Source organism: Lepisma saccharinum, chromosome 29 (assembly GCF_977018435.1).
Source record: "Lepisma saccharinum chromosome 29, izLepSacc3.1, whole genome shotgun sequence".
NCBI classification, from domain to species: domain Eukaryota; kingdom Metazoa; phylum Arthropoda; class Insecta; order Zygentoma; family Lepismatidae; genus Lepisma; species Lepisma saccharinum.
In genome coordinates this window covers 44226516-44253879 of record NC_139257.1, presented here as the reverse complement: position 1 = coordinate 44253879, position 27364 = coordinate 44226516, and the positions used below count along the sequence as shown (strand labels likewise).

General features: G+C 39.8%; 2 protein-coding genes across 2 annotated transcripts in view; one reads left to right on the top strand and one right to left on the bottom strand.

The window, feature by feature from the left end:
* Positions 1 to 27364, bottom strand: part of conu (Rho GTPase-activating protein conundrum) — a 327867-nt gene that overhangs the window by 229714 nt on the left and 70789 nt on the right. The window lies entirely within an intron of this gene.
* On the top strand, positions 914 to 9460 carry LOC145981479 (histone-lysine N-methyltransferase SETMAR-like). The gene is made up of 2 exons (XM_083114708.1): positions 914 to 1366; positions 9110 to 9460. The coding sequence occupies exons 1-2, from the start codon at positions 914 to 916 to the stop codon at positions 9458 to 9460; spliced, it is 804 nt and encodes a 267-aa protein (XP_082970834.1).

Genomic DNA, 27364 nt, shown 5'->3' with positions numbered 1-27364 from the left:
ATGGCGAGTTCTATGCGTGCGGGAAGGTCTCCGTGTTCAGAGATACATCGAATCGGTGAGACGGTTGGTTTACAGAAGGTCTCAGGGTTGGTGGTTTACACTTTAAAGTGCTGCATCGAGGCCTTTTTGCTCGATCGTCTAATAGTTCTGACGGATGTCGCTAGATGGCTTACGGAATGGACAGTTTCTTCGCTTGAGCGAATAACGTTCGAACATTCAAACGACCGGTATACGCTCGAAGCCCAGTAGTTCATGTACAACCATAATTCGTCTGTGGTAGTGGACCCTCAAATATGGATCGAGAAGTGAAAGACGCAGTGAAAATGAAACTGAAGTGAACAAGGTCATCATCTCCACGTTAAAATTTAATACATAACAATATATGAAAATGAATAGATTATTATGGGCTGAAACTACCAGTACGAATTTTTACCCATATATTTGTACGATTATTGTCCCATTGATGAAATGAGATTTGATATTCTATATATTGGAGCGCGGGGGATTTGATCGAGTATTTTCGAGCGAAAGTGGCCCAATGCAGTAACATTTGTTTACATACAAATTACCACGCCAAAATCGAACGAAACTGATTCATACTTTGGAATTTCAATATCAGTTTCTTCATGAAAGTAAAAATATTATTTCAATATACTAGGCAGATCGGAAAGTAACGCACAATATTTTTTTTCTCCCCAGATATTGCAGCTGGAATGCTGAAATTGTACGACGAGAGAGTTTGAAGTTTGCACCACAGAGGGTATTTTTTCCCCTCTGCAGCTCTAGCGAGAGAAGCCTGAACTACGAAACAAACATGGCGCGCATGTTACTGTCGTCCACGTGTGAAGAGCAGCAAAGTGTGGTTCGATTTTTGTGAACCAAAGACCATACATCGAGTGAAATTCACAGGGACATGCGTGGGGACGACTGTCTGGACCGTAGCAATGTCTCCAGGTGGTGTGCATTCTTTCAAGAGGGCCGTGTGAACCTTAGTGATTCGCCACGCTCCGGGCGGCCGGTTACAGCTTCAACTCCGCAGAATATCCGCGCCATTGAGGCAGCAATTGTGAACGACCGGCGTGTGCACCTGCGAACCTTATCGCATACGTTCAACATTTCCTATGTGTACCACATTGTTCATGACACGTTGAAATTCCGTAAAGTTAGTGCTCGCTGGCTGCCTAAGATCCTGACAGACCACCACAAGGGCCAGCGAATGATGACAAGCATGGATCACTTAACGCGTTACGCCGCAGAAGGGCATGACTTTCTGAAAGGAATCGTCACTGGTGATGAGTCGTGGGCGTACCACTACACGCCCGAAACCAAGCAGGCCTCTATGGAGTGGAAACATGCTGGTTCCCCAGTACGAAAAAAATTCAAAGTGACTCAATCTGCTAGGAAAGTGCTTGTGACAGTGTTCTGGGACATGTTTTGTGTGTTATTGGTGGACTTTGCTGAACACGGGACCACTGTGAATGCTGCAGTCTACATTAAAACTTTGGTTAAGTTGCGTCGTGCCCTTCGTGACAAACGCCGCAACATTCATGCTGATGGTGTCAAACTTCTTCGTGAAAATGCCCGTCCCCATGTTGCTGCTCCTGTTCGTGAGAAACTCACCGAATTTGGGTGGGAGGTGCTCCAGCATCCACCTTACAGTCCGGACCTGGCACCATCGGACTTTCATCTGTTTGGTCCCAAGATGGAATTCCTGGCCGGCCAACACTTTGCGACAGATGCGGAAGTGAAATCAGGAGTCCGCAGATGGCTAAACTCCAACCAAACGGACTTCTACGAACAGGGCATATTGAAACTGGTACCACGATGGGAGAAATGTGTTGAGAAACTTGGTGACTATGTAGAAAAGTAGGTCAAAGATGTCAGTTCATTTGTGATTTGTTTGGTTTTTGTTACATATTAAACTTTTTGCGAAAAAAATTATTGTGCGTTACTTTCCGATCTGCCCACGTATAAGGAGAAAGTGTAAGAAAGTGGGGTTATGAATTTTTGTTACAAATATTCGATTCCACAATCCACCTTGATTTTTCTTGATAAACGACCTCGAAAGATTTATGCGTACACTCACATTCTGCAGTGTTGATGTCACTCAAGTATGCAGCAGGCAATTAATGGGTGTCGTTAATATAAATGTGAGTGAAAGTGACAATGTACGGGGAAATGTGCAGAAATTGAAGGTCAACTGTTTCTTAACGTAGAGAGTTTGAAAGCATTTGCTGTTCCGAACAAAACAAAAATGATAGCAGAGGCATCAAGCGTGAGATTCGTGAACTGTCAACAAACCGTATGTCGTTCGGAGTTAATTATTTGCATTCTGAGCAGCACCTAGAATCAAGCAGTTTCAATTTGTCTGCAAATATGTACACCTTGCCCACAAATTAGCGTTCTACAAAGCATTTATTAGGCCGTTACTTGAATACTGCTCCTCTGTACTTTATGGTATTAATAGAAATAACACCACGAAACTAGAGAAAATGCAAAATTGGGCTATTCGTAGCATAAGAAATACGGCACACACGACCTCACGTGCAAGCAGAGAAGAGCTCCAATTACACACGGTGGAATCCAGACGAAAATATGCATTTCTACTAAAAATTCACCAGGCAATCAACACGCACCACCACTTATTAAAGGAAAAAGTAATGATATCTAGTAACATACATTATCCCAATCTGCTATCCAACAACACCAACAGTATCGGAGTACCAAAATGTAACAAGGCAAGAAACGGATCAAAATCCCTCTCATCACTGGCAAGTAAAGCGTGGAATCAACTACCTGTGAATTGCAGAAGGAGAGAAATTTGGCCAAATTTAAACAACAGATTAGGACATTAATCTATGAATACTGACACTGTGCCTATTTTACCTCATTGCCTCCTTCATATAACGTAGTTGCAAAAATGTTTATTTTATTCTATTTCTTATATTTTTCAATTATATAAATTTATAATATTCCATTTTATGTATACTTATAAATAAATAGCATAATTGTATATAAATTCATGTAGGGCAAAAAGCTATTTTTGTAGTTCAGAATCAATGTAAAGAAAATTGTAAGCTTAATTGTAACCCTAATAATAATAATAATAATAATAATCTTTATGGTGAATTTTATGTAGAGTTTCAAATATGGCGGTGATTTTATTATTTCTTTGTTACACTAGGTTGCGTAGGAACAACGGAAAGGACGAACTGTGGCGGGAAAGCCCTTCTTTGGGATTTTAGAACCTAAGGTAAAGGCGGCGGAAGCGTGATGCTGACCACAAAAAAAAATATGCCGTGAATGTGTGGGGCCACCTCCTCATCCCACTATGCGACTTTATGCCACGGTCAGAGGCGTCTCGTGAACGCATGCGATACATGCTGCGCATGCGTCAATTGTGGGAAAAAGGACAGCTTGCTCTGCGACGATATTCATGAGCATTTCTACATTCTAATTTCTTCATATAGGAGAAGTATTATTTTACACCAGAGCGCCCAACTATACCGCGTTTGTTAGAACCTGTCCCTTTTCCCGCGTTAGCGATCGCTCGACAGTTGTGCCAATGAGAAATGAGGAAAAACTCGTCTGCTGGACAGCGAGGAGCGAATGGAAGCCAGAAGAGAGGAGCTTACGTAGACGCTGTTGCCACGTTGCGTATTTTAATTGGCTGCCTGGCTTTGACTTTCCCCAGTACGGAGAAAAGCCAGCGACCAGCTAGCGCGGGAACCGGGATAGATTGTAACAAACGCGGTATAAGCTTATATTACATTTCTTGGATCTGAAGTGAAAGAAAGTAATAATTATTTTCCCACAATTGACGCATGCGTCATTTCAGATCCAAAAAATGTAATATAAGCTTAGTTCAGTGCTCTTGTGTAAAATAAATACTTCTCCTATATGAATGTCGTCGCAGAGCAAGCTGTCCTTTTTCCCACAATTGACGCATGCGCAGCATGCACCGCATGCGTTCAGGAGACGCCTCTGGCCACGGTGCACCGAGAAAGAGGAACTTATCTGTACTAGCGTGGCTATGGCATCTGGGCTCACCGTCAGTATAATCCATCGTGTTGAGTGGGGTTCGTGTCTTCATCCATCTTACCACCATTCATCCTCATCTTTCTTATTAGCCAAAGTGCCAGAAAAGGGGAGTAAAATAAACTAAATCAATCAACCCTTGGAGCTGTATGTTTCGTATATTGCATCGCTTTTCTTCTGTTTCTGGCCAACCGCGGCGATGATTCTGATTGGTGAAGAAATACTCAATTATTCTTGTGATTATTCAGGAATATCTACAGCAGTTATCTCTTACTAAAAACTATAGCTGAGCTGATACCGATGTAGATCTGTATCGGTCGATACCATCTACCGATACCAGCCGATACTTTTCCGGTGTATTAGTCTTTTGCGGGGTCCAATTCGTAACAGGTTCCCCTGATTAGAGAAAAGTAGCAAGCCAAAAGCAATAAACTCCTTCGTCGGCCGTTACTCTCTCAAGCATTCAAAGAATGCTAGGTCAGTATCAAATCTATCTTCCTGGTTGATTGAAAGTAAGTTGCTGATCAACGGGTATTAGGGAGCAATAACCAGGTGGTGGAAGAAAGGATAAGTTAGAGTGTAACGGGCGACTTGCGGTCTTTTTGTTTTGGTACGAGTAAGGAGAAAGATCGGGGAGCTTGAGCGAGTCTGCATTAGGGATGGCCAAACGGATCCAAAAGTTACGGATCTGGATCCGGATCCGAAAATTCCGGATCCGGATCCGGGTCTGAAAGTTTCGGATCTGGATCCGGATCCGAAAGTTTCGGATCTGGATCCGGATCCGAAAATCCGGATCCGGATCCGAGAGTTTCGTATCTCAATCCCATTATAATATTACCACACCTTAAAAAGTATTATGATCTTCGATTACAAAGAAGTTTATCGTTAGTCCTACAAGAATTTTTTTCAAGTGTTGTTCCTAAAATACTTTGCTACGCATCGGCTAACACACTCGTGCACAAAAATAATCTTACTTATTTAACATAAAATGTTAGAAGAGGTGATTTTGTAAATGCCATTGAAACGAATATGTATTCATTATCATTCGAATGTATTGGAAATGAAAACACACATAAATATGAGACATTCCATTCCAGGATGAAACCTTTAACACATATAACAAGAGAGAATTGTTATACAAAAATTATACAATTGTTCTACAGTTACAGTTCTACAAATTAAAATAAAACATTATAATATATGCAGTGTTAAATAATTGCAAAGTGTAAGACTAACAAGGGAGGTTATCTAAGTCTCCCCTTCCGATTTCCATGAAACATGGCAGTATAGTGGGGCCCAAAGGAAGAATTACGTGTTTTTTTGTTTCAGCTAAAAAACAGTTTTAGGGGGCAAAACCCCCTCAAATGTCAAGATGAAGACAAATTGAAGTGAGGATCTGACCCCTGTGTCCCTCCGATTTCCATAAAACTTGACAGGTGTATAGTAGGGCCCAATGAAAGAAATACGTGTTTTTTTGTTTCAGCTAAAAAACGGGTTTAGGGGGCAAAACCCCCTCAAATGTCAAGATGAGGACAAATTGAAGTGAGGATCGGACCCCTATGCCCCCCTCCGATTTCCATTAAACTTGGTAGGTGTATAGTGGGGCCCAAAGGAAGCCATACGTGTTTTTTTTGTTTCAGCTAAAAACGGTTTTACCGGGCGAAACCCACTCAATTGTCAAGATGAGGACAAATTGAAGTGGGGATCTGACCCCTGTGTTCCCCTCCGATTTCCATGAAATGTAGCAGGTGTATAGAGGGGCCCAAAGGAAGAATTACGTGTTTTTTTGTTTCAGCTAAAAACTGTTTTAGGGGGCAAAATCCCCTCAAATGTCAAGATGAGGACAAATTGAAGTGAGGATCTGACCCCTGTGTCCCCTCCGATTTTCATGAAACTTGGCAGGTGTATAGAGGGGCCCAAAGCAAGAAATACGTGTTTTTTTGTTTCGGCTAAAAAACTGTCTAGGGGGCAAAACCTGCCTCAAATGTCACGATGAGGACAAATTGACGTGAGGATCATCTGACCCCTGTGTCCCCCTCCGATTTCCATGATACTTGGTAGGTGTATAGAGAGGCCGTATGTCCCCTGTTTCTTTCTATGCCATATTTACGTGGTTTCGGGGTCAGGTTCCCGCTTCAATTTCTCCTCACCTTGACATTTGAGGGGGGGGTGGAATGAAAACACACATAAATGTGAGACATTCCATTCCAGGATGAAACCTTTAACACATATAAAAAGATAGAAATGTTATACAAAAAATATACAATTGTTCTACAGTTACAGTTCTACAAATTAAAATAAAAGAGTTCTGGATCTGGATTTCGGATCCGCTAGGTTAGGTTAGGCCATCCCTACTATACACCTGCCACGTTTCATGGAAATCGGAGGGGAAGACAGGGGTCAGATCTCCACTTCAATTTGTCCTCATCTTGACATTTGAGAGGTGGTTGCCCCCTAGAACAATTTTTTTGTCGAAACAAGAAAACACGTATTTCTTCATTTGGGCCCTGCAAGTTTCATGGAAATTGGAGGGGGAGACTTAGACCTCCCTTGTAAGTGTATTAATTAATTACAAATCGCGCACACGCGTGTGTATGTATATTATATATATATGTATATTAGCAGGTAACAATATGTTATAATCACATTCTTACTTTCCAAAGAAGCGCATGTTGGATGGCAAAACGGATCCGGATCCGAAAATTCCGGATCCGGATCCGAAAGTACCGGATCCGGATCCGGATCTGAAAATTCCGGATCCGAAAAATTTTAGGATCCGGATCCTTAGGATCCGGAACCAACCGGATCCGCTAGGATCCGGATCTGGCCATCCCTAGTCTGCATACAGCACTTCCAGGAGTTTTCTCCGAGGATTTCTTCATCATCTAATAGACAGGTAACATCCTTCTCTAACCATGTTGATCTAAACTGGAAGATATAAACCCAAATTCTTAGTGTTGTGCCATTTCAAGTGTGAAAAGTAACCTCTCGCCTATTACCATCAAGTTATCTGCCAAAGGGCGAGTGCTCACCAATGAGGATGAATGAATGACGAAGCTACATCACCCAAGCATAATGGTTAGGATTCTTGGTAAGATCCCAACAAGCAACAGTCCGTTACGAATTATCCCGGAAATTATGCAAAATTCAAATTTTATTTTATTTGGCACAAATTTGCACGAAAAATTATAGTTTGTCATTACTAGGGAGTGAAGTTGATGACCCAAAAAATATAGATATATGACCTATAGAATGTCCTAAAAAATGAGAAAAATGACGTAAAAAATGCAAAAAATGACCATTAAATTTGTTAGTTCCGGGTTAAAAATTTAAATGAAAAGGAAATTAAACAAAATGCAATCTCCTTATCTGATCTTAAATTTTAGTTCGCCCCAGACGGATACCTGGTGGTTTCACCCGACACAACAAAGACTGTCACCAGTTCAGCATTTCTTTTGCTCGTAAATTGCAATCCTGCGAGATATATATTTCACTTTTGTGAATAGACTCAAGAATATTACCAAAATGAAAGAAGTGACAAAATCGAAACAATACATCGAATATTGCGAAAAATTACTGGAAAATGCCGAAAATCGGGGAACATGACCTAAAGCTTGAAAATTACCTTTTTTGGGTTCTAGACGAAGTGTAATATTGTGTATATTTAATGGGCATCGTGTCCGAGATGTCAGAAAAAAGATGACATTTCATCAACTTCCGCTGCCTAGTCATTACCTAATATCTATTGTTATATTCTGATGTAATCTTGAATATTTTAAAGCAAATTTCTTGGTACATTGAAGCATATAATCGGAGGAGAATATTTATACACTAATATTGATCAATATTTCGAACAAATTTTAATTATCGCATTTTTCAAGTATTGGTTTAAAGTGGTATCAGGTCAGCCCCTCTAAAAACAATAGTTTTGGTAAATTTGCTCATAGCTCTGAGGGGCAGTCCTTTCCCCTCTAAAATGCCACCTCTTCCTACGTTATTAATTCCGAATTCACTAAAGGTTCTGCGCCCATCAACATACAATAACATCGATCCACAATGATCCATTTCCCCCAGGTTCCTTGTGGCACCGTTTGTTCACCTAATAACGCCGCGTGCAGCGTCGCTTAGCCGCGAGGGAAAGATGATGACATCCTGTGGAAACTGCTCCAGCCACAACAAGGAAGAAACATCTTCCCAGGAACCTGACTAACAGGCTTTAGATTCTGGCGAGCGCAAAAAAAAGGGGATTTCTGCTGCAGCTGAAGTTACGTCACAAACAAACAAACGGTACAAGTGTTTCTGCTGATGTTCCTTCCTGTTGCTATACACTGTCAGCGTAATCGTGTGAGAGATTTATAGCGAACGAGTTGGTTTCTTTTTTTACAGCCAGTCGCTCAATAAACCTGTGGGAAAATTTTAAGTAAAGCACGAACTGAGTCGAGTCATTAAGTTGTAGGTCTGTGACACGTTTGTGAGAACTGTTGCACTGACGCTAGGCTTGTTTGTGTCAAGAGCGTGGGTTTCAAAAGCCTAATTTTATTGGTCTCCATTTGTTACTAAAATATATGTTCTCCTTGAACGCGTTGAAATAATTACAGTAGTCTATAAATTTTAAAATATAGTGTCGAATCGGAAATTTGCTTTAATATACGAGGCCCGTCCAGAAAGTAAGTTTCTCTTGGGCTGTCTACAGAAAGAAACACAATTGCAATGTAAATTTTTATTCGAACAGATACAGCAATTGTTTAGATTTTTTTTTCAGCATAGTCCCCACCGGAATTGACGCATTTGTCGTACCGTGGGATCAACTTTTGTAACCGTGTATCGTCGAAGTCTGTCGCCTGGGATCGGAACCAGTGTGTGACAGCCGTCTTCACCTCCTCGTCACTTTGCAAATGCTGACCGGACAGGAATTTCTTGAGGTGTAAGAAAATATGGTAATCACATCCGGGTTATAGGTTGGATGGTCAAACAGTGGATATCCATGGAAGACGAAATTCAAGCAGACTGTGTCGGCGCGGAAAGTGTGTGAACCGCTTTCTGGAACAGACAGGGCATTCTGTTCATCGAGTTCTTGACCAGAGGCGAGACGGTGAATGCTGAACGGTACTGTGAAACACTACGGAAGTTCCGACGGACCATTCAGAACAAGTGGCGCGGGATGCTCAATGTCGGTGTTGTCATGCTGGACGATAACGCTCGGCCACATACGGCTCAGCGCACAACAGATCTTCTGCAGGAATTCCTCTGGGAGGTGAAATTCCTTTCCGGTCAGCATTTGGAAAGTGACAAGGAGGTCAAGACGGCTGTCACACCTTGGTTCCGATCCCAGGCGGCAGACTTCTACGACACAGGGTTACAAAATTTGATCTCACAGTACGACACATGTCTCAATTCCGGTGTGGAGTATGTTGAAAAATAGCTGAACATTTCTTGTATCTGTTCGAATAAAAATTTCCATTGCAATTGTGTTTCTTTCTGTAGACGGCCCAAGGGAAACTTACTTTTCTGGACGGGCCTCGTATTAAAAAATTGACATCATCGCGAAATCCATCTTATCGCTGCAATGCTGTTGCTTAAAATTATAAGAATTTGCATAATTTTCAGGATAGACTTCGAGGAAGTGGTGTGTGCATTTTTGCGGATCCCGCGGGATTCCCGGATTCATAAAAAGTATCAGCCGGTATCGGTGATTAAATTTGATTCGATACTTCGATATCGATACATCGACGTCTCAGCTATGGTCTAGTTACAAATATTCAACAACTTTCTTTTCGCATTTGTGGAATTTATGAAGCTAGTAGTCTTGTCGTTGGAGAAAATTTTAGTTTGGCCAAAGTTTCCTCCTCCCAAAGTACTAGAAAAAGTTACTGTAAAAAAGAACCAGATAAATTGATTAATTTGGTTTCTTTTACTTCGCTTTTCTGTAATTTTTGGGCGAAGATGATATGATGAAAGAACACTCAGAAATAATAACCGTCACCAGGCCAGGATTCGAACCCGGGACTCTCTCGCGTCGTGGCCTAGATAAAACTCAAGCATAATTCAGTGTTTTCAAGACGATTTTTTCCAAAAATTCAATTCCAAAAATAATTACGACACACTATATTTAGTTATAGTTCTTTGTTCATCTTACAAATAAATAATAATTTGTTTAACCTTGAGTTTTGATTTTAAGTGTACTTAATGCACAGGGAGATTAATCGGGACTGGACCTACAGTTTAAAGTGGGATCTGAACCACTATGTGCCGCACCGGGTATCGAACCCGGGAACCCTTGATTACAAAGCAACAACGTTATCACTACGCCATCGAGGAGGCCCTTAAATAATTTGTGGACACGAAATTCGCACACATGAATGTTACAGGAAGTCCAACAAAATTTCATTCTCACATTAAATTTTCATTCCAAAAGTTGTTAAAATTCTGCTTCCTTGGCAAAAAAGCAAATCAATAAAGGAGCGAAAATCGTATGTTGGATTTAATAGGATTTAGTTTATTAGGTTCTGCAATTTTTCATGTTTATGAGCAAAATTGATGTACATTTGCCGGTATCCAGGAATTTGAGGTCAGAAAACATTATTTTAAGGATAGTATCGAGAAGAGGCGAGATATGACAGTGTCTCGGTTTTGCCTGGACATTCTTCCGAGGAATCTGGTCACGTTCTCGTCAGGTCTGGTGCGAGGCACACCGAGCTTACAACAAATGCCAAAACTAAATACTACGGGCTCTAAGCCTAACTTACAATCCTGCTTAATAGGTTTAATAATGTACATGTTATTAGGTTAGGAGGGACAGGTTTAGAGCTGTTAGCGTTTTAATTTTGTCATTTGCCCCGCACCAGACCCGTTGGAGTTTTAAAATTGATTGATCGATTGATTTTACTTTGCTTTTTGTGCCACTGGGGAAGATGGGGATGAATGGACACTCGCAAACATCCATGCCCAAGCCGGGATTCGAACCCGGGACCCCTGGTGTGTTTTTTTTTTTTTTTTTTTTTTTTTAAATATAGGAATACCACTATGCGATAGTATCCCCCCGTCATTCACATTTTATCTCATATCAATTTTGACTAAATATATTTTCGGTTTTTTCTCATTACGGACAAACACAAACACCCATGTCCTAGCCGAGATTCGAAGCCGGGAGTCGTAGCGCGCTAAGCTAAATATAGTTTTAAAAGGCCGCTTCGGGATCATCCCCAGTAAACACACTAAACATCAGCTCTAAAACCCTCGTATTCTTAAAAGGAAAGGCCACCACAAGAGCATGATGAAACTAGAGGCGTCTCCAATTGTGACGACATTCATGAGCATTTCTACATTCTATTTCTTCATATAGGAGAAGTATTTATTTTACACGAGAGCGCTGAACTAAGCTTATATTACATTTCTTGGATCTGAAGTGAAAGAAAGTAATAATTATTTTCCCACAATTGATGCATGCGTCACTTCATATCCAAGAAATGTAATATAAGCTTAGTTCAGCGCTCTCGTGTAAAATAAATACTTCTACTATATGAAGAAATAGAATGTAGAAAAGCTCATGAATGTCGTCGCAGAGCAAGCTGTCCTTTTTCTTACAATTGACGCATGCGTTCACGAGACGCCTCTGGATGAAACAATATATCTTCCCACCAACTCACTATTTCCTATTCTGAACGTTCCAACTTCCCACATGCAAAATCTGGCCAAGACTTGCGAAATGACGCGTTGGGAGGCCTGGTCGGACACTCCAGTGATCCATACCTCTTGGCTCGATGACCAAATGCACAGCCCCCAGAAGAAGAAGAAACAGAATCTGAAAGTTGAAGTGTCAGCCGTAACATCCACACCCTGAATAATTACGAGCGCAGAGCCATCTGTGAGTCGGTTTGATGTAACACTGGAAACTAGTAATTCTGACGCAACTGCAAAGTTAACTATCCCTCATACACATTAGTAAAGAAAAGAGCTATTCAAATGATCCGAAGTTAGTAATCGATTCGGCACAACGATTTGTACATCAATTTGATTCAGTAATGCTAGATTTTTTAAAAAAAGGATTAACTGGTGCAAATTATACGTTCCGATCACTAGAGACCGGATTTATAAGCGAAATGCATATTCTTTTCCAGACTTCTAATGGTAAGAATAAAGATAATACTTTGTATTACATACCTTCATGAGCTATTTCACTAAAGTTGAAAGTGCTTATAAATGCTTATTTCTGCAGGAAACGGTTATGCTTGCTTATTTTATGATTTTGGTTTAAAATAGCATATTTTACCCAGATCTATCATATTTTAATCCTATTTCAATCACACGATGGCATCGGGATTAGGAGATCAATGCTTCTAAATAGCCGCACGAGAGAAACGGCATCCAAGAAAAGATACAGTACATCCATAATCATTTTTCCAAATTACCTGATATTATAACGCAGTTGAAAGCTCGAAATAATGCATTGCAACATTCACTTTCTCTGATTGATGAAATTTCAGTAACGTTGTCTTCAGAAACTCAGTGTTGCTAAAATTGTGTCCGACATGATCAGTCAGGTATTGCTGAAAAATCCCGGTTACAAAACACTTGTGTCAAATTTATAAGAAGATTTCTGGTGAAGAAACAGACATTGAAGAGGATGTCATGCGATGTGGAAAGAACATTTTCACTGTACAAATCATTCTTCACTGACAGACGCAGGAGCTTCACACAATACAATCTCAGGACAACCTTCCTTACATACTGTAACAGCTTTGAATAAGGTAATAGATCTAATAAACAAATATTTTTTTCAGATTTTCCTGTATTTGTTTATGCTTATTTTTTCACTTTTTGTGCTTATTAACTTGCTTATTTTACTGTTTGATTGTGCTTATATATCCGGACTCTACTGATCACAATACACACACACACAGCATTGTGGCGATTGATACACGGTAATTTGAGAACGATTTTAATAATCACGAGCCTACAAAACATTCACAGGCAAACATTTGGTTCAAGATATTGGAAAAAATTGGCTGAAGGAAATTTCCTACAATAAGAAAAAGAAAATGAACAGTAAAAGTAACTCCTACATTTACTTACTTCGTAAAGTAACACTTGAAGTTACTAATTTCCAAAAGTAAGCAGTTTACAGTTACCGTTACTCGAAAAACTTAACTATTATTGTTATTATTATTTATTATTTGAAGTAGGGCTACTCTTAAGCTTACAGTATTTTACACAGATTATCTTAGGAATTGTAGCTTTCCTGGTGACGTGATTCGAACAGGTGTTCTCAGATTACCAGCCAGGTTAAATTGGAGTTAACTTCCAACGTTTCGAGGGCATACATTGCTCTCATCTTCAGGGAATTCGAAACGTTGGAAGCTAATTCCAATTTAACCTGGCTGGTAATCTGAGAACACCTGTTCGGACAGATTATCTTACTATAAAAACAGCTTTTTGCCCTACAATAATTACAGTATTCATAGATTAATGTCGTAATTCGTTGTTTAAATAACCATTACTTCTTACTTGCACTGGCGTACCTAAGACTGTTTTCGGAGGGGGATGGAATTGTAAACGTGGATATTACAAAACTGAGTTCGAGGCGGGGGTGGGATACACAAAAAACTAGGTAACAGTTTCATACATCGGAGACACATTTCTTCAATTTTACACAAGAAACTACTTACGGAAATGAGTTTCTCCAAGGTTTACAACGTTCCTAGAGGTATTTTCTTTCATCGTGGAATATATTTGACCGGGAAATCATGTATTTTTCGAGAGAAATATCTCACCGACTCAAAATTGCCATTGCTTTCATTTACTTGCCCTACGACAACCGGATGCAGCGTACATTTGATGACGTAAGCCCCTGTCAGTGTTTCAACCCCCTTCTTTTTTTTACTATGCTTGCCTAATGTAACGTAACCTAACCTTATCGGAAATGGTTCGTGGGGCTATCCGTGTATGGTTCGTGGGGCTATCCGTCAGCTACCCAGGCAATACGTCAGCTACCCGTGCATAATGTATAATTTCCACCGGTGACGAACACGATAGTAGGTATTTTTCGGTGAAGAAGGTTGAAACACTGCATAGCCACAACGTGAGTCAAGATGTGCCCGCCATATTGGCATAATGGCACGTTGCACTATGTTCCGCAATATACAATTGATAAGTACGAACCATGCGAAACAGAAAATATCCGATTTTAATGTGTCTCCGATCTATGAAACTGTTACCAAACTATTGTGTAGTTACCATTTTCAGGCTTCGTTTTAAAAGTTACTGAAGAGAAAAAAGGTAATTGAGGGCCATTTTAAGAGGGTTGTAACTTTGATCTCATTTTCTAAAAAATTATTGAGGGACTGTCAGCTCCCCCAACGCCACCTGCGTACGCCAGTGAGTAACTCATAACTACCAAACACTTGGAATCGTTTGGATTACACTCAAAATTATCGTAAACTTCCTGCTTCCATGATGTTACACCTAATCTAGACCATACAGTGTACGATATTTCGTCTTGTTTTTAATTAGCAAAGGAAGTTGCTTTAACCAGATCTCGTGGGGAGATAATGCTTGTACAAAATGAGCAAAGGTCACGTGAATCCTAACGCCAGGCAGGCTAATTGGCCCCTTCTCCCCCCGAAGGCGCACGAACCCTTTAATCACCTGCCGTGGAAACCAAGTGAATGGACGGATGCTGGGAGAGATAAGGAAGATCGTCCATCACGATCGCGCGGGGAGTGATGGGAGTGACCTTGGAGATGGATGGAGGTTCTTCCCCAGAGCACATCTCTCGCCTGTGGAGTGAATTCACAACGGGTGACATGAGCCACAAGTTCGACGACCGAACAGCAGGTTAATAAAATTAAGGATTTTTACGTGGCCGAAACATGAGAGACGGGAATCTCTCCAGCGAGCGAACGGAAGTAAGTCTCTGCGCAAGGAGAGACTCGAGAGGGAACGGGATTGTGTGGAGGAGAAAGAGCGACTGCGGTTACTACTGCCTGACAAGTTAAGTCCCGATATGCGCAGATCACTGCGGAGCACTTCCTATTACGTCATCCTCCCCACCACTCTTCTACTCACTGGTCTGGCGTTGAGAGTACCAGTGGTGCCAACTCAGCAAAATTAAGCTAAAACAAATATGACAAACGATTTTCACTGTTTAGCGTGACGGTGCATGCAGGCTCCTATTATATCGGTGGTTCATTTTATTTAATCCGGCCTTTGAAAATGCGTGCGGTGCGCCGATCGTAAACTGTAGTATTACGCACGTGCGTTAAGGTTTATAAGGAAGAGAAACTACAGGGCGAATGACTTCATTTTCTGAATGCGATTTCGAGCAGTGGCCTGTTTTTTTTTTTTTTAAACCGAGTGGGGGTGGTGGTTCGTTTGTTTATCGTACAACAATCACTACGAGAAGGCACTCTGATAACACGCTTGCCTGTGTTATTTTCTAAAGCATTGAAATGTTCATGCTCTTTACTCTTGGCTGCAAGAATCATACTTTGAAAGAGATGGACTTATGGACGAGCGTGTAGATGAACTGATAATTAGACTTGGTGAAGCCCATTCAGACACGGACACAGATTCATCGGTAGACACAGACTCTGATGAGTGGGAGAGTAAAACTGAAGAAGGAGAAGTGGGAAACATTTAGAAGGTGAGCTCAGTTCTATCGTTTATATTTCATCGTTTTATTTCATACATTTCTTATGCTGGTAAGAAATATCCGTAATATAACTTAATTCATTTAAGGTTTATAGGGAAAATATCAAAATGTATTTAGAATTTAGCGTGATCAATAGGTAGCGTAGGTGAGGGAATACTAATTCATGCCTTTCACATTCAAATTTCGTTGAAAATTCTCAGACAATTCCGCTTCCTCCAGGTTGCAACACTGCGAACCTACATCGCCGCAGAGAATGCAGTGGGGAAATGTGATGTGAGGTGCGCGAACAATGGATTGCAGCGTCTTGTTTTTAAACTTGTCAAGTTATAGCCTTCGCAGCAGCGTTCTCGCCTTCTCTACTGTTATGTGCAATCTTACTCCACCGATACGTAGGATAGAGAATAGATCCTGAAATACTGGCTTGTCCGCAATGCGTTATGTGTAGGGACATGAAGTTTTCGTTTCATTTTTCCCTGAATTTAGTTGTTATATTTTACTGCAATTCGGTATTATTTTTCGCGGTTTAGGGCAAAATTCGGTGTTATTAATTTAAAAGCGGTTATTTTTACATGCATTTTTTAAAGATTTTCAAATTAGTTCTGTAAAATTGAGACAAATTTTAGTGTTAATGACAAAATAATATATATGACACTTTGCGAGAATTGACCCAAATTCCTTCCATTTGGAAAACTTTTTCATCTCATCAGCCAATGAATATGAAATGTTTATTGAATGATAATACCCAAATCTTTGAACACAATCACACACATCACATTTCGGCAAGGATGTGGAAACGACCCTTCCTAATACAAATATGTATGATACATCGTTGGAAAGGTTATCAATCAAGGATTACAGAAATGTAGGATGTATGGTGAGGAAACGATTGGATGTGGAAAAAACAGTTTTAAGTTTGAGGAACTTCCATTAAAAATGAAAGATAATGAGCTTAATTTGCGTGAAGATGTAAGTTAAATGCCTAATTTGTTATGTAAGGGTTGTTGGATTTAGTTATCTTAGCATAAATAATACATTTACAGTGTATTTATGCTAATAGAACCAAACCTAACGGACCTCGGTGACGTCACAACGCAAGGTTGCCCTCACGTTGTGCGATAAGGGAGACAAGTGAAGTCAAGGTCTCTCTCTTATCGCACAACGCTAGAACAACCTTGAACAATAAAATAACAAAAAAAAATATATTTACCAAACAAATTGAAGAAAAACAATCTAAATTAATGAAAATAATTTACAGTTATTCAAAAATAGAAACTTCAATATCGAAAAATAAATTGAAAATCGTAAATACGGATGAAAACACAACATAAGGAAAGTTGAATCGTAGTGGAAATTCGCATACATATCCACGTTAAAAACCAAAGTTCGACCTGGCAATACTGTGCGTTTACAACATGAATGTGGATACAGGAAAGAAGCTATGGGTAAGTAACGTAAGAAAGTTTGTACTAGAAAAACTGCGAGCGAAGCGATCAAGAAAATTTTTACTTCCAAATTTTTGCAAACTGAAAACAATATTGATTTAATATGGCACCAAAAATTTCATGGGCCGCCATGTCATACTTTTACAATTTTTTTCATTTCGGTGCCCAGTACCAACTCCCACCGCCCCTAGCTACGGCTCTGAACTTGACAAGACTCTAAGAAAAGTAGATATTGCCAACGAGGCGAGCAACAAAATTTTACGAAATGTATTTTTATTTGTACGGAATTTGATATCAAATGGGGCAATTGCCCCTGTGTGCCCCTGCAGGTACTCTTGGTCGTCTGGAAGAAATAATGCAAGAAAGACGTGAAAACAAATTCCATCTTTAGTATATTTTTGTCCTGCTACTCTTAGATTCTACTATCCTTGCTTTCTTTTATCTCAATGTTTGCCCCCTCCCCCCCTAGAATTGATTTCCGTCCAAGTTTGGGGAGGGGCAATAATAGTATAATATAGTTTAATAGCGACGAAAACATTCCTCTACACTAAATTTCTAGGTTAAAAGTATAATAATGTAGGAACATGGACGTCTGGACATGGCTATACCTCGCCTTTAGAAATCGAATGTCAACCTAAAAGTATATATTTCACACGTATAATTTGATTTCAGTAATAGTAATTTATATTAATTCGATAACTTGGTGGTAAGTTGGAGTAATATGCCCCATGGAAAAATACCTTGCTTGTCCCTCCGTGGGAAAAAATCTGCGGACGTTCATGATTAGGGGAGGGGCAATTGCCCCCCCGTGCACACGCCTATGCAAGTCCAACGTAAGCACGAAAGCATTCCGCGCTTGCGTCAGAAGCTGAAATACGGCGCTTGACCGAGAAGGTGCTTGATTTAAGTGCGATAACTCACATACTCTAAACATCCTCCTCTTCTTCTTTCGGATTACACGAATCGTGAAAACAACTCGTCAAACTTTGCAACGTTCTACTTTTAATAATGTCACCCGCACTTTTTCCTGACCTTTAACAAGATTACAGGGGAACACTGACCTTTCACAATTTCACAACAAACGAACAGTTTCAGCCATATCAGCGCGAAATGGCTGACTCGTGTTCTCGGCACATAATAACAGGAAGCGAAGGAATGACGTTCGACAGAGCGCTCGCCGATGGACTTTTACAAGCAAGCGTTATCTTTAAGTGTGACTTATAAAAGGCGTTCGCTGTTGCAAGGCATTGTCACCATGTAGAACGATGCGTTAATTACTCGTAAACAAGGATATTATTTATGAAAGCAGGGCTTGAAACAATAAACTTCAAGGGAGATCGTACATTTTCCCTATTTCAGTGATTTCAATGCTTACTACCCTTTATTTGGCATTATACAGGGTGTCTACAAATAATTGGAGCTGTTTCAAATAGTATTTGTAACAATAGTGTTGGATGTAATTTGTTCGAATGTGATCTTAGAGGACAAAGTATCTCACTAAGTTTTGTTTCCTGTTGCATATGTTGTACGTTTCAGTCTCCTGCCGCTAGAGGGAAGCAGTAGTTAAGATGGCAACAAACAGCGGGGAAGCAAATTGACCAGGGCTTCCAAGTCATAGTTTTGGATAAAATTTAACATAAAGGCTCTATCATATCTAGAAGGCTTGTATTCCAAATATTAGGTTCCCCCGAGAAGGTGGTGCGTAACAGAAAATGTGGCCCGAATCTGAGAAATGAGTCTCAAAGCTAAATTCATGATTACAATTTTAACAATACAATCTATATATATAAAAATGTATGCATGTTTGTTCCGCCATAACTCTCGAACACCTGGAGCAGTTTCAACCAAATTACAATTTCAAAGTAACTCTGCCGCCCGCGCACACTTTGATACGGTGTCTTTGTTCCTTAGGCCCCGTTCACAACTTAACTCGGATTTGAATCCAATAGCTAAGTTAGTCTGCTAAAGAGATAGATTTGGAAGTTAACAATGCTTACAGGCCGAAACCAAGTGTTAGGTAATAATCAAAATCTAATTATTGATAACAACTCGTTTGAACCAGTTTCCAAATTCAAATACTTACGAGTAACATTAACAAGTGAAAATTATATTAAAGAGGAAATAATAATCAGGCTTAATTCAGGAAATGCATGTTACTTCTCTCATAAACTTTTGTGTTCTCGTTTAATATCTAAGAAACTAAAAGTTGAAATATACAAAACAGTAATTTTGCCTGTAGTATTATATGGGTGTGAAACTTGGTCCCTTACATTGAAAGAGGAACATAAATTGAGAGTATTTGAAAATAAGATCCTTAGGGAAATCTTTGGACCTAAAAGGGATGAGGAGACATGTGAGTGGAGAAGGTTACATAATTTAGAACTACATAATTTGTATTCATGTCCAGATATTATTAGAATGATTAAATCATGGGCAGGCCATGTGGCACGAATGGGAGAGGAAAGAGGAGTTCAAAGGATTCTTGTTGGGAAACCTGATGGTAAGAGACCTGTAGGAAGGCCAAGTCGAAGATGGAGGGACAACGTTGAGATAGACCTAAAGGAAATCGGTAGGGATGGAAAGAGTATATAGATCTTGCTCAGGATAGGGACAGATGGAACGTCTGTGTTGCTGCAGCCATGAACCTTCGGGTTTAAGAAGGTTAGAGAGTTAGTTAGTCTTTCGATTGGTAATTCAAGTTGCATCAACAAGATACCATACATATAAGATGTTCGCTCAAAAACTATTGTTTCACTTTGAGACTGGGTCAAACTGCGCAAGAAAAGATAATTTGCCTTGAAGCGAATCATCTGGCCTTTCCCTATTGTTTCCGAAAGGTTATCGATTATATACCGACTCCCCAAGTCCACTGCCAGATCGCCATTTGACTCTCAGCAACCTCCAATGAGAGGAAAACGCGACCCTGACACACTTGACTCACAGCTCCTCCGCAAGCTGCCGTGTATTTCAAGTCCACTGCAGGAACGTGGCTGTTGAGATAAAAGCAAATGCCAAGGAATCGAATGGCATATTATTCCAGGGTTGTTAAAGCTCCAGAAATTGTAAATAAATTAAATTCCGGTCCAGGAGAGAAAACCAGCAAGCGTACACGGGTTCTGGACCGTAAATAACCTTTTTATCTCTAAATGTATTTAAATTCGGTCCGGTAACCTTTATTCGAATCAATTTAAATAAGGTCCAGGAACCTTTTTTTTTTAGATGAATTTAAATTCGGTCCCAGAACTTCTTTCCGGATGAATTCAATTTCGGTCCAGGTATATTTTTTTCCGGATCAGTTTAAATAGGATCCGTTCCGTACTGAAATGAAACAATACGCAACTTGGACCGAATTTAAATTGTGCGGGAGGAAAAAAAGGTTCCGGTCCTGTTACGGAACACAATAAATCCATTACAATTATTGGGTTCCTGGATTCTTAACAATCCCAGGGTTGGGGAAAGGTAGGGATTACAGATCCAGGAATTGTAAATAAATTCAATTCCGGTCCGGAAGAGAAAAAATCAACAAGCGTAAATGGGTTCTAGGCCGTAAAGAACCTTTTTATGTTTAAAGTAATTCAATTCGGTCCAGGAACGTTATTTTCCGGTTCAATTCAAGGCAGTTATTTTCCCCCGAAAACAAAAGTATACTCAAAAAAGAAAAAAACTTTATTCAGTCGGTGAAATATTTGTAGAGTTAGATTATTTTCGTAACATATTTGGCTGCTATGCATTTGAAGCTTCGGAACGAGTCACAACTCTCGAAGCAGCCAATCAACGAAGCGAGCCGCTGACGTCATCTCAACCCAGAACCTATCGCTAAGCCCCTTACTCAGGTTCTACACGCCCACTAGGCTCGCTAGACAGACTCACGCAGTCCGCTGGAGATGTTCCGAAAGTAATTCGACTCGTCCCGGAGAGAAAAAGATATATTATAATTTGTTTCGTCCTATTTATATCTTAATCTATTCATATGTAAAAGCCTGAAATTAAATCCGAGATTCAAGTCAAAATTATTGTTCAAAACAAGACTTTTATAAACCACTATATATAATGTTTACGTCATACTTACAAAGTACAGTTCTTTGGATGTACACAAAGGAAAACAATATTCAATAAAGACATTTATAGCTTCATTACTCACGGATGGTAACGATGTATTGTTCTGTCAATCACCTCATTACAAAGGTTGCATTCAACTGTGCCTTTTGTTCGTGGAATGTGCATTCTAAAACAAAGACAACACACCAGGATTTTGAAATTCAAATTATACACTAACACCACGAAAAATTAAACAGTTGTTGAAAGAATGAAAACACATTTCGAAATGTTTGAATTAAAAAGACGGAATTTTAAGCGATTTCTATTGTCCAAGTTAATTGTACTGGTAGGAATGAAATCACGTTGCGACATGCTACATGCCCAAGTATCCATCCAAGATATCAAGAACACAAGTTTGCTTTTATAGTGTGTTAAACTATGTAGGTCTTTATTCAGCATCTAAAATCAGAGACGGCGACAAGGGCCCTTGGTACTATTATAGTATGGGGGTGACACCTATAAATCATATATTTCGCACGTTTTTACATTGCGAACGTACTATTTTGGAATGCGGAACATTTCCTAAGGTGAAATAATGCATTTCTAACTAAGATAATGTCTATTTCTTACATTTACGAGTACTTACTGTTACTTGTTATTTCGATTCTGTAACACACATTATGGCGACAGTGTACTGGTTCATCGCGCGCTGTGCGAGTGTTTTGGCGATTTATGCAGTGTTGCAACCTCGTTCACCGGAAAATACCTACTTTCGTGACCGGATTTGAAATAATGCTAATACCTCGCAAACCATTGTCGTTAACCCCACAAACCATTCACGTTAGCCCCACAAACCATTGACGTTAGCCCCAAAAACCATTTTCCGTAAGGTTAGGTTAGGTTAGGCAAGCATAGTTAAAAAAAAAATACTCGACATGTCATGTTCTAGTGAAAACACGGCGAGTTTGAAACACTGACTACGGGATTACGTCCTCTAACACACGGAACATTGTGCTCTCGTGCAGAAAGCAAATGGCGGCAGCAGAAACAGCGTGTCGGACAAAGTTTTTCGCAGAAAACAACATGTATTCGCATTAAAATGAATCAAAACTACATTCACGTACTTCCACAACGCTACAGAAAACGATTTCCGTAAGTACTTTCTCCTGTAAATTTGAAGAAATCCGTCACCCCTATACTATAATGTTACCGGGCCCTTCACGCCCCGCCCTTGGACAATTGTGATGAACACAGAAGTGAAAGGGCAGGTGGACAATTGCGATGAACACAGAAGTGAACGGGCGGGTGGACAATTGCGATGAACACAGAAGTGAAAGGACAGGTGGACAATTGCGATGAACACAGAAGTGAACGGGCGGGTGGACAATTGCGATGAACACAGTTAGAAGTGAACGGACGGGTGGACAATTGCAATGAACTGCTTATATTTTTATATTCTATCATTTAATCCAAAGAAAAATGGATCAACAGCTCTCAAAATGTATAGTTTTCTTTGTGAGAGATCACACAATATAAACTTTATGAGTAAAATTTGACCCTAACTTTTAAAGCCTTTTTTTTTAATGAAATTTGTAAAAGTTAATAACAAACAAAATATACCAAAAATATATTATTATATATACACATTATTTATATAATAATGATAAATTTGGATCATTTTTAATATTTAATAACTTATAATAGTTATTATTGTAAAATTACAATTATAACTGAGGTAATACATATTATTGTCATTATTATTTCTACTAATCAAGTTTTATCAATGGCCCCCCTACAAATATTTCTCATGACGCCTGTGTTCATAAAGGATGAGCCCCTCCGAAATAAAATCCTGGCTACGGGCCTGCACAGGCGAGGAGTTTCAACAGAACACAATACATTCGTTCGCCCTTTCTACAATTCTATGTTCCGAAGGAATCAGAATCTGATCTTCTGAACAACACATCCATTTGCACCCCGCAGGGGGCCACTCAACCAGCTCTCTCGGCTGGGACCATCTCAGGTAATTGGCACCGTGGCGTAATAGACACGCCCATCATGTCAACCGGCCTGACGGACAGGGAGGGAGAAAAGATCTTCTGGGATAATAGGCAGGTAGGTGTGTCGGTTCATCAAAGAGCCAAAGAGGTATAGGCAACTTTACGCGTTGCCTCTTCTAACCGTCCCGCGCTCATGCTACACAAAGATTGATGATTGAGTTCGAAGTAGATTGGATGTTCCTTTCTTTAACCAGAGCTTTGATCATCATTCCTTCATAAACACAGCGGTGAGGAAACAGGGAGTTACAGGGGTACATCCTACCCCTCAATTTTCTGCGAAGGGGTTGTAACAACTCCACTGGCTTTCAATGGGATCATTACAGCCCAGGAGTGTCAGTGACTGTACTCTGCCAAATTAATGTGGCCGAAACCTTAGCTGAATGAAAATCAAAAGTTTCTTACAAGTCCGTTTTATGCTCAGATAGGCTAGGGTGCGAATCCTGGGGGACAGGGGGGGGACTTCCCCCACCAATCATCTTGCCCTAACCACCCACCAAATATGTTCGAGGGGGGAGAGTTTTTTGTTGTAACAAGAAAGATATGAATTAACTAACTCTCTAGCCTTCCATCAACACAGGTCTTCCATCTGTCCCTATCCTGAGCAAGATCTATATACTCTTTTCCATCCCTACCGATTTCCTTTAGGTCCATCTCAACGTTATCCCTCCATCTTCGTCTTGGTCTTCCTACTGGTCTCTTACCATCAAGTTTCCCAACAAGAATCCTGTAAACTCCTCTTTCCTCTCCCATTCGTGCCACATGACCTGCCTACCTAAGTCTTCTTGATTTACAGTAATCATTCTAATAATATCTGGACATGACTACAAATTATGTAGTTCTAAATTATGTAACCTTCTCCACTCACCTGTCTCCTCATCCCTTTTAGGTCCAAAGATTTTCCTAAGGATCTTATTTTCAAATACTCTCAATTTATGTTCCTCTTTCAATGTAAGGGACCAAGTTTCGCACCCATATAATACTACAGGCCAAATTACTGTTTTGTATATTTTATCTTGTAGTTTCTTAGATATTAAACGAGAAGACAAAAGTTTATGAATTACGTTATCTATTCTATTTTGTGTATTTCTGAATGTATCTTTCTGTATTGAGTAAGGAGTTAAAATTGTTTATTTAATCTTGGGCTGAAGCTTATCTAGATGTCTCTCTTGTTCTTCAAAGCATGTTTCAAAACCTAAAGTTGATTCATCTGTATTAGTATTGATCTTGATAAAAGTATACAAAAAACAAAAAGCACGGATTTAGCCCGAGAAACGAACGCCCCCCACCTCCCTCCCCGTCCTCTGCTAAATCAGAAACTTTCCTACGCCCCTGCTGTTGATACAGACATTCGCTTAGAGAATAACATGGAACCCTTCCAGTATGTCTACCAAAATAACAAATACAAAATTATTGTTTTTTTCACGACCTTTTCTTTACCTTTTTTTTTCTTCTTCTTGACATTTTTTTCTTTATCGTAACATTTATAAAATCGTCCCCTGCTTACGTATAGTTGAAAATCAAGAAAATAGATATTTTTATTCAATGAAAAACCCCTACAACAAGGGAAAACTGAGGCAGTACTTTAACAAGAGATTTAAACTTGCTTTAATTATTAATGCATGTAAAAATTAACTTCAGACTTCATCCTTGATGGGAAATGGCCACATTACATTAACATTTTTACAAAACTTCACCCATTCAAGAAAGTAATTCTTAAGAAAAAAAACGTGAAAAAATCATAACCACAACTCAATACAATTTTAGATTTCCAGATATTCAATTTTATCAAATCCCAGTACAGGTACATAACAATGTAAATTCACTATACTGGGGAAAAAAAGCAAAAACTCTTGACCACAAGCATAACTTCTTGATTTCTTCTAGACATTCTTGGCTGGTCTTCCAGACTTGCTTGATTTGAATCAATGGTGATTTTTAGAAAGGAAGTTTCAAATACAAACCCAAGTTTATGCTTTGTGATGACTAGGGAGGGGAAGTTGATGAAATGTCATCTTTTTTCTGACATCTCGGACACGATGCCCATTAAATATACACAATATATTATTACACTTCGTCTAGAACCCAAAAAAGGTAATTTTAAAGTGCATTTTTTTTTTGGATTTTTTGCCAATTTTCAGGTTTTAGGTCATTTTCCCCGATTTTCGGCATTCTTCCGTCATTTTTCGCAATATTCGGTGTATTCTTTCGTCATATTTTGTCACTTCTTACATTTTGGTAATAGTCTTGAGTCTATTCACCAAGGTGAACATAGGCATATATACTGTATATCTCGCAGGGTTGCAATTTACGAGTAAAAGAAATGCTGAACTGGTGTAAGTCTTTGTTGTGTCGGGGGAAACCACCAGGTGTCCGTCTGGGACAAACTCAAATTTAAGAACCCGAAACTAACAAATTTAATGGTCATTTTTTACGTCATTTTCCCCATCTTTTAGGACATTCTATACGTCATATACCTATATATTTTAGGTGACCAACTTCCGCTCCCAAGTGATGACAATTCGGGACCTTCTGGAAAAGAAAGTAGCGAATTCCGGCCTCAACAGAGACGATGAAACTTAAAGATCACTTGGTACAATCAACCTCTAGTCCTTCCAGAACATACCTCAAAGAGTTCTCGGTAAAACAGAAAGCTCGCCGTTTCAATGCGTGCGTTTGTGGTTGTGTGTTTACAGTATTAGCGAAATTCCAAGGCAGATACTGAACGCATACTGATGGCACAAACCAATGTTTGTCTACGAGTGACGCTGCAAAACAGTTATATGTGTCAATGCCACTTCATTCATGCAGCCGCGGCAAAATTTAGGTTGCTGTCTGTGAATAAACACAGCGGATACAGTACTCAGTGTATTCATTCCCTAGTCAAAGCATTACAATAACAAAGGCGCCAGCCAAATCGGATAAATAAACCAGAGTAGTGAGTTGAATGATACAAACACTTTACACGCTTTGCATTTGAAATTCTCAACTCTTTCTCAGTGTATTGTAAACTTGGTCCTGTTCATTCACAACAACATAGTGTAAAGAACATTGCTGTATCAATGTCCTGGATGTACACAGGGGCGCCGAAACGGGGGACCCCCCAAACTTCACTTGAACCACCCTTCTAAGGGGCCCAATTTACAAATTTTCAATGTATACATTTTAACATTTTGGAACAACATATTTATGTGGTGAAAATTCCATAAATTAAGTGGAGATTCTGCGTGAAAACATTGTAGATCCTTATTTGATCAGATTTCTAATTCGAATTATATCTTCTATTCATGATTCTAAAACTTTTGCATGCTGGAACTTTCATGCAAAGAAGCTGGAAATTACGCAGGATTCTCTTCTGAAATGAGGATATCAAAAATGTGGAATCTACGTATCATCCAGCCGAGTCTTTATAATGTTCAGCATGCCTGTGCGATCAGTCCACTTCAGTAGAAACAAAAGTATAATATATACGTAATCACAATATAGTTAATTTCTTGTCCAGATAATAAAGTTTGATATAGCCTGGTTGGTATATACTCTATCCGGACACACCGCGAAACGTGTGTTTATCATAGAGGGCGACACAGTACTGCCATCTACCGAGTGGAACACATAGTCAGCGAACTCAGTAGTCTGCAGACAGTGTGAGACAGCAGTATGGGATGGTCTGAGGAACTCATGGACTTTCAACATGGTAAGGTGGTTGGGTGCCACTTGTGTAGGAAGTCTGTGTGTGAGATTTCCACCCTCCTAAACATCCCTCTGTCCACTGTTTCCGGTGTTATAGTGAAGGGATGTGTACAACCTAAAAGCGTGCAGGCCAACCTCCCATGTTGACCTCCAGAGACCATCGAGTGTTGAAGAGGGTCGTACAGCATTATCGTCAATCATCCATCGCCACCATCACACAGGAATTCCGAACTGCATCAGGATCTACTCCAAGCACCATTACTGTTTGGCGCAAGGTGCGGCAACTTGGTTTCCATGGCCGAGCAGCTGCCCATAAGTCAAACATCACATAGACAAATGCCAAACGCCGCCTTGTGTGGTGCAAGGAGCGTGGAAACTGGACCATAGAACAGTGGAAAACCGTTGTGTGGAGTGGTGAATCACAGTACACAATGGGGCGATCCGATGGT

Excerpts from the sequence above, each read along its gene's own strand:
- LOC145981479 (XM_083114708.1), top strand. The coding sequence starts at position 914 with ATGCGTGGGGACGACTGTCTGGACCGTAGCAATGTCTCCAGGTGGTGT. Across the intron at positions 1,367-9,109 it reads GGAAACATGCTGGTTCCCCA|TTCTTGACCAGAGGCGAGAC; the intron begins GTACGAAAAAAA and ends CTGTTCATCGAG.